Source organism: Rutilus rutilus (genome assembly GCF_951802725.1).
Source record: "Rutilus rutilus genome assembly, chromosome: 21".
Taxonomy (NCBI): domain Eukaryota; kingdom Metazoa; phylum Chordata; class Actinopteri; order Cypriniformes; family Leuciscidae; genus Rutilus; species Rutilus rutilus.
Genome location: NC_140226.1, coordinates 2,462,389 through 2,471,246, shown reverse-complemented (window position 1 = coordinate 2,471,246; position 8,858 = coordinate 2,462,389). Strand labels below are relative to the sequence as shown.

The following is an 8,858-nucleotide window of genomic DNA, read 5'->3' as shown; positions in this document are numbered from 1 at the left end:
CGGAAAAGACCCGCTCATGAAAGCTGCGCGAGAATGAAACCTGATCGCCGAACACGGAGGGGCGGGACGGCATATTTTCGGCCTTTTCAATAGAGAGCCTAAGTCCCGCCCCTCCGCTTCCGGCTCATGGGACCTTATTTCGGAAAAAATATGTATGGAAGTGAATGGCGAGAGATAACTTATCTTTTTATTCCGTCTGAACTGTGCCCTGAACTACACATATGATGTTTGTCAATTTAAAAGGTAATTATGAAAGTCAAGAAAGTCGCAGTTTGTCATAAAACAGAAGAGTAACGTTTAGTTTTATGTGAAAATCGCTCAATGAACTACATCTCTCGTCTCGCACTATGTATGTCACAAGATCCGTTGCTCGTATGTGTGCAGTCTGGTACAAAACACTCAGGCATGACGGCGTAACGTTACGATTATAATGTAAGACTATAGAAAAAATGACAGACGTTAGCTTCAGTAAAGTTAGCTTCATTCATTGAGAAAAAAGGTATGACGTCGCATGTGCGCCTTCTGGGTTTGTAGTCTTTGTAATTACGTATTTTCACAGTCTTATACCTCAGCAGTTTTACATCAAGCTGCGACTTTCTTGACTTTAAAATGTATCTTTTAAATTGACAAACATCATATGTGTAAATCAGGGCACAATTCAAACGAGATCAAAATATTTGTTGTCTCTCGCCATTGACTACCATACAATATTTTTCCACCAATATTATTCACCAAGGTCCCATGGTGGTCGACCGGAAGGGGAGGGACTTAGGCTCTCTATAGCAGCCGCAACAGGAAATCATTAAAACAAGGCAAAAAAAAAAAAAAAAAAGTGCTGCTAATTGCGTTTTTTTTTTTTTTTAATGCGTTAAACATTTCAAATTAATTGCAAAGATTAACGCATTAATTCCCCCAGCCATGGGAGTCAGTTTGGTTTGAAATGTGCTGTGGAGACAGAGACGCATTCAGAAAGTGCATTTTCAGAAGTGCTGGGTACAATGAGGCATTCATTTTTTTTTCTCTTTCGCGCAGGTTATGTTTTGAAAGATGATGTCCTGTAGCTCAGGCACGGCCCCACTTTTAAACAGGCCCACCCAAAAAAAAAAATCTAATTTTTTTTTTTACTATATTCTAATTTTGTCAATAATAAAAAAAATTTTTTTAAATCGCCAATAAGATCATAATTTGTGCTAAAATAGTGTTTAGTTTTAAAAACCATTTAAAAAAGCTGGTTGTATTTTGATGTTTCTGCGCAAGTTCAGCAGACAGTGAGGTTCGGGTTTGTTCCGATCAGAGCTCGTGAGTGAATATTCCGCTCCGCTCGTTCATTCCGCAGGGTCGTTCGCTCAACCCAGATGTCCTGTTGCCTGGTTCGAAAAAATGTGGAATAAGGGCTGCTTCCGACTAAAAGTTTTTTTCCTAGTCGACTAGTAGGCTAGTTGTTCATTTAAGTCATTCGTGGACAAATCGACCCTTTATATTAATTGAATTACTTATATAGCCTGCCCTACAGGATAATGAGCTTACATAATATAGCCGCACTCAAGCGCACGACCGCACACATAAAGCTTGCCACAAAGAACCGGTAAAAGTAATGATTATGACTGCGTCTAAATACACTGTGAATGTGCATTATACGCTGAGTTTCGGTTCATTTATGAGACGAACTCCAGTTCACTCGCCGGCGCCTCCATGTCGTGATTCTGCTATATTTACTTCTTATTTATTAAATCCAGGCAATTGGTTCATGAAACATTGATTAAAATTAAGATATAATTAATACAAAACGAAATTCACTTTAAAGAAAGGCAGCTGTTCTGTTTGAGGTCTCTGTGAAAGTTTTAAAGCAGTATTTTAGTGCCACTTTCAGAGCGGTCACGTCCGTAACCGAGAACTGACATGTTGTTTATTCCCTCATAAATGCGAACACGGAAAATAAAATACCACTGAAAACCACTGAAAACGGTAAAAAAAAATCTAACCAAAAGTCAAATTAATATGGACGGAAGTTAAAAGTGGTGGGTACAAAATGACTCATGACGAAATCTGGTGGGTACGCCCCCCCCCCCCCGTCCCCCCCGAAATCGACGCCTATGCCCCCAGCCCTAGTGTATATATATATATATATAATATATATATATATATATATATATATACCACCTTATCACCATATTTATAATGAAACCATCATATTTAAAAAGGAAGTGCAGGCTGTCGTGAGAGCTCGTCGGCTGCACAACTGAGCAGTCCCGAAATGTGAATGGAACGAAGCGACCTCAGATGCTTCTGACTCTATGGGAGGAGATGGTGGGCAAGTTGGGACATGTGACGGAAGTGTAGACCCTTTTTGATGATTGATGTACGCAGCGGCCACAGTGCGGACCAGTACAAGCTCACCTAGTAGCGGCTGTTTGAGCGTAAGGCGTACTGCTAGCAACTCAAGGCAGTTGATGTGCCAATGTAGGTGGGGGCACGTCCACATAACCAAAACTGCATGCCCGTTGTACGTGCCACCACAGCCAGTGGTGAAGGCATACGTGAAGACAACAGCATGGCTGGACACTTGCTCTTGCTCCTGCCTGTAGAAACAAAGGGTCTGGCATAACCGACTGCGTTTACGTGATTGCTCGTCAAGTCGCCATTTTGACACATAAGTGCGTGTATTTGATCGGTAAAGCACTGGAGAACTGAATTGGGTGCTTGAACGCTGACAGAAGGCTTTCAGTGCACACGCCTTGAGTATGTGCTCACAGAGGGCTGCCTGTCAGCATGCGAGTGCTGAATTCAGATCTCTTGTGTGGTTTATGGCAATTTTAATAACTTATCAAGCACGTTTTGCCTTTTATTTTCTCATTCAGCCAAGTTTCTTTATCGCTTAAACGCGTCAGTTAGGCTACTTTAAGCAATCATGGCAAGACGCATTGACACGGTTGTAAGATTTCAGAATACAACGAGTGACAGTAAAATGTCAATCTATCCGGTTATTCCGGCATTTTAAGACCTTTGAAATGTGGATTTAAGACATTTTAATGCTTATTTGTACATAAAAAGTCTTGGGATATGTGGACACCCTGGCCTTTGCTCCTGCACATTACAATAACCTTATAAGATGGGTGTGAATGAGTGTGCTTGCGAACATGTGCATCTGTATATGTTTTTGACTACCATGTCCAGCGTTCAGCAATCAGCATTAAAACCAAACTTTCCGCACAGTTACACATTTACCACATGGCAGGTAAAATTGTTGTGCCGAAGCAAATTTACCCTCATAACATGCATCAAACAGGGTACAATATACAATCTTTTGTTTCAATATATATTAGGGTTGCATTAGTAGTGGCGTAGTGATATCTTAGTAGTTATCATTCGGGAATGGTCCAACTGTTAATCAGTATATTGCATGATTGAGCATTTATGAGTATCAAAAGACTTCCATTCAAGAATTCTGTTTAGAATTCCACTCCTGAAGATGCATTGATCACAAAAACGTATATTTACAACGGTAGATTAATCATGACTGCATAGTTTGAAGAAGATGAGAAATAAGGAATTCAAAGACAAAAATTAATTAAGCACAGTTATTGATTAGCATAAGAAGAAATCTCACTTAGATCATAATGCTCATAAGAGTTTATTACACACAGTGAAATACAGCACATTCATTGCTGTTCTGTTTTTGACAGCTTAATAAAATATTCATAATTCTCTTTTATCAGAATTCGAGTTTATCTCTTGAGCCCTCACGGTTGAACCAAACATGATAGCTGACGTAATAACCATTGTTGTACATGTAAAGTTTCTGATCGGTGGGGTTGTAGTCCAGGTAAACATAGGAGTCCTGGAACTTCTCAAAGGGGACACTAACATAGCTTTCCTTTTCTGTGCGAGTGTCAAAGGTGTAAAAGATCTCTTCAGTTTTAGAGTCTACAGACCGTGTGGCATACATAACCCCACACACCATAAAAGTGTTTCCTACAGATGGTTTGAAAACACTGGTCTGCCAAACCTTCTCTACCTCAAATGTCTCCTCGTTGATCTTCCCTAAAACCAGTTTACCCTTCGATTCCTCTGTGGCGTATGTTACCCACAGGCCGGACTCATCGGCTGCGAAGTCCAGGTTCTGGTTGGCTGAGTAATGGTATGAGAATCTGGCGCTGGCCTTGGGAATCACTTTGTACTGAGCTGTTGCACTAGTCATGTTGAACTTTGCCATACCAAAAGTGCTTCTGAACTGATAGTACAGGGTGTTTTCTCGCACAACATAGTTGTTTCCAGTGCCTTGCCAATCATATTGATATCTGACATAAAGCTCATGTGTCTTAAAGGCCTGTCTCATGATCAGCTTGTAGTAGTCTGAGTACTGTGTGATTTTAGTGACCAGAGTGTCCATATAGCCATAGTACCAGTACATGTTCTCAGAGCCAGGCAAGGGCTTGGAGTCTTTACCCCATCCTCCATACTTGAAACCTCCATTCAAGTCTGCATTTAGTTGGCTGATGATGGGTTTGCTGATTCTTCTAATTCCACTGTGATTGCAGATTCCTGTTAAAACAAGTAAATGAGTTAATAAATTGTTCAAGACAGGTACGCATTCAGTATTTTGATACAGAAAGACTTACCAATGCTGGGGTTAAAGATTTCATTATGGCGTATCTCACACGCCTCTAGTTTCTGCTGAAGAATTAAATATTCTCGACGTGTCACAAGAACCAGGTTCTTGTCGTAGGTGATCTCCAATTTAGTCAGCACAGAAACCACGACACTGATCTGTTTTCATCAAAAAGAAAATTTGATCAAGTTAATCTCAAGCCAAATGTAGGAAATCACCCAGAATAGTCCACCACAGAGTTCACATGCATGCAATTATGCAATTTTATAGTCTCCAATTCACCTCAAGTCTTTGGTTTGTTGAACACCCAGCAACACTTACTTAGAGAACATGCACACTCAACCTATTTTGTTGATCCTGGAACAACATTCCTGTCTTAAAATTGTATCCTAACCATATCCCTATCCTAAACCTAACCCTAACCATAACTTATCCCTAAAATCAGAGGGAAATGATAGGTGAATAATAATGATGTAGAAGCACCTAGCCCTGTTTGTAAGCCTAAACTGTAAAATCGTCCCTCAAATATGATAATTATTTTGGAAAGTTGTTCCAGGATCAACCAAGATGTTGATCCAGGAACACGTTGTATTTGGTCAAATCACGTTCACCTAATACAGAAAGGCCTCTTGAGCCAAGCAGGAATAAAACGGGACTTTCTTGCTGGACGCAGCCGTGCTACCCACTGAGCCACCGCTTGAGAAATAGAAACTCAAAAAGACCAATTTTGATTGTTGGCTGAGCAAAGACTCGCCTGGACATTGGCAAGAGTTTGAAGGTTAAATTCCCTGCTGAAAAGACCAGCATGAATCTCCATGCCAGACTGGTTTTGACTGATTAGTGTTTTTTGTACTAGTGTAGCTGTTTAACCAGCTTTACCATGCTGTAACACCAGTTAGCTGGTGAAGATTAGTTTGTGGCTGTAGCTTGAAATCTACAGGAAAAGTTATAGTTGAAAAATTTGGTCTTGGAACAGAGATTTTTGAAAAGAATCAAACTCAGGCTTTTACAAAAGCTGTAGGTTTGCTTTGTCAACCCAACCATTATTTTATTTTGATCAGAGGTTCAGAAAGTGTCACCTGTTCGCGTATGGTTATAAGCACGGCAGAGGTGGCTTGAATAGACGCCTGCAGTTCCACAATTAGAGCCTCCACTTGCTTGATCTTGATTTTCACCTCCTCCAAGTGGAGCTCACTGTAGGAGTCGGGGTCATTCTCCATCAGCTTGATCAGCACTGTCAGGTTTGTTATCTTTGCCATGTAGATGCTTAGTTTAACCTCGTAAGTCTCCACCTGTACAAGAACCGTTAAAGAACCATTAAAGCATCTGCATGTTACTTCATTTTAGTCTCATGAGTTATTGAGATTGTACCAAACCTTGCTAATCTCTATCTCCAGTTTGCGGTTGATCTCAACTGCTGTGCTCTCCAGCGAGATAAGCTCTCCGGTTGGAAATGTGCTGTTGGGCAGGAAAGCCTTACACATGCATTCTCCACTGGGATCTCCACTGCCCTCAGTCCAGAGACCCTGTGCCAAAAGAAGAGAGGTGAAAGCCATCAGCCTTTCTCCTCTTCTACATCAGTTTGCATTTCATACATTTGTTAAAGAGATTTATATTGCATTCAAGGATTTCATCTTATTAGTTCATGCCTTCACTGGGAAACAAACCCATGACCTTGGTGTTGCTGGTGCCTTGCTCTACTGCAGGCATGACAAAATAATACCAGCTCTGACCCATTCAAGTTCTAAGTCCCAATCTGTTCGTCATATAAAGCGATCAAGTCTCTTCAGAACATTAGGACTAAACTACTTGATTCATGTGTACTTTTCGAAGCAACAAATGGTAGTTCCTTAGACTGTTAATGGAGGGACAAAAATCTCTCAATTTCATTTCAAATATCTTCATTTGTGTTCAGAAGATGAACGAAAATCTTACGGGTTTGGAATGAAGAGGCTAATTGATGACAATTATGGGTGAACTAACCCTTTAAGGCTTTACAAGATTCAGTACCAAAACTACATTGCCTTTGCATTGATCTTTTATTCATTTTCAGGTATCTGAGATATTCCAATTAATATTTTATGGTCTGCTGCTTTAAAATCTATGAGTGAGCATGGTTTCTCTGGTGTCTACTAAACTGTAATCATTTTATATTGATAAACCATTCAAATCTCATCTTAAGACCTACTTTTTCATTTTCCTGCTGAGTCAAAGCAATGACAATGGGATCAGTAAGTATCATATATCCTCTGCTTACTGTTAATTTATCTGTAAAGAACTTTCAGTTTTTGCTGCTTTCAAACATCAAGAAATAAACTGCACTCACCCCCTCGACCACAGCAGACCTGAAGAGGACGAAATAAAGAAGTGTGACGATCATTGTGCATCAGTTAGTTGTGTTGCAGGAACAGAGTTCTCTGGCTTTTAAAGACGATCTTATCTTACATCCCATAAACAGCATCTGGATTTTTCATAGCATTATTACCTGACAAATGATGATGTTCAAATTTGTCTTTTACTCAACACTGCTAAGGCACTTTATTTTATGGATTTAAGGCAGTGGGTATAAACTTAACTGAGAGAGAGAAAAAAACACGTGTGTTTTCACATGAAATATGTCATCAGCAGTTCAGGACAAGACTCGGCTGTGTTGTGTAATTTAGATAAACTAGCATTTAAGAAGGAATGATGTAAAGAAACACATATGGATGTTATCAGGTCACCCAAATTATTATTGAGAAATGGGATATTAGAAAAAAAGTTCTCTCTTTATTTATAAAAAAAAAAGTTTACCAACAATCTATAAGCAAAATTAACTATGGTCCCAAATAAGCAAGACACTATTGAGTAACTTAATTTGGGCTTAATCTGCAACCCTGTAAATATTATGAGCAATAAATCATAACCGGCAATTACTTTTCAATTTATACTGATTTCAGCTATAATTTGGAATAGACAAATAAATTGTATGTGTATCCTGGTGCTTTGTATGCTACGTTAAAGTGGCATTTAGAAAATTACTGAAGCAGTATTTGGGAGAAGTATTGGTGGTAGAAGACATGACCATGCTATATGTATATAACTTTACATTATATAAAGCTATATATAACTTTACTGGAGCACTGCAAATCATTTAAATACATTTTCATTTACTTAATTTGGGGAATCGACCTGGAATCACATACACTACAATCACGTACTGTCAAAGCGTGTACTGCATTTGATGTGGAACGAACTTCTTGAGGGAAGCACAGCAAGAAGGTTCCCGGTTCGAGTCCTGGCGCCACTAAGCAAAATTATGTTCAAAAGACGTCTTTTCAAGCATACGTTGAAGAGACGTCCACTGAGGAGCCAGAATGAAAGTTTTTATGACGTCTTTTTTGACGAGTTCTGCACGTCCGATATAGACGTTCATGGAACCTCCGTACAAGTTTAAAAACCAGTTCAAATGTCATTTTGGACATATTTTCAACATCATTTAAGGTGTCATTTTGACGATTTATACTGTTTCTGGACCAAATATAAACAATCTCAGGATGCATTCAATTTAAACTCACATTTATTTCAATGTAATTTCCATCTTTAATTGCAACTCACAGACAGTGTGTGTTTGTCCAAAAATCATGAAAATAAAATAAACCACTCACACCTTTAGACAACTTAGCATCTGTAATTCACACATCTTTGGATTGTGAGAGAAACCAGATCTGAAGGAAAGACTTTCTGGCTCAGACAGTGATTCCCACTGAGCCTCTTGTGCTGCTCTTAATCACAGACATACAATACAGATACTTTGGCTATTTCTGTCAGATGTCTACAGAAGTTCGTATTGAGAACTGACAGAGGTTTAGACGTTGATATTTGTTTCATTTGAAGTCACCATTGAGGAGGTCAGTGTTTGCTTTAGTTGGGCTCTTTGGCCTCCCTTGACTATTTGATGTCAGTTTTTCTCTGGCTGCTGTAAGTGTGTGTTTTAGCAAGAGAACATGTAATCAAGTATGTTGGCTACTTGATGATAATAGAAGTCTTATCATAATGTAGTGGCTTGATTTTATTCAGTGATTGAATGTCTGGTATCAATTTTACATGATCATAACAATGTAGGATTTCTACACCATGTGATCCTGACGCATTGTAATCAGAAAATCTGGAGTATTTCATTTAAAAAACAAAACCTGTGTACAATAAGTTTTAAACCTCTTCAATGAGACAAAAACAAACCTCAAGATTCACCGCATGAATCTCAATA

General features: G+C 39.1%; 1 protein-coding gene across 1 annotated transcript; it reads right to left on the bottom strand.

The window, feature by feature from the left end:
• Window positions 1-3,612: 3,612 nt before the first annotated feature.
• On the bottom strand, window positions 3,613-7,112 carry LOC311280806 (olfactomedin-4-like). The gene is made up of 5 exons (XM_084393257.1): window positions 6,936-7,112; window positions 5,986-6,135; window positions 5,689-5,901; window positions 4,620-4,767; window positions 3,613-4,542 (listed from the first exon to the last, which is right to left on the bottom strand). Exons 1-5 carry the CDS (start codon window positions 6,987-6,989, stop codon window positions 3,713-3,715), a joined length of 1,395 nt encoding a protein of 464 aa, XP_084249383.1. The 5' UTR covers window positions 6,990-7,112; the 3' UTR covers window positions 3,613-3,712.
• Window positions 7,113-8,858: the final 1,746 nt, after the last annotated feature.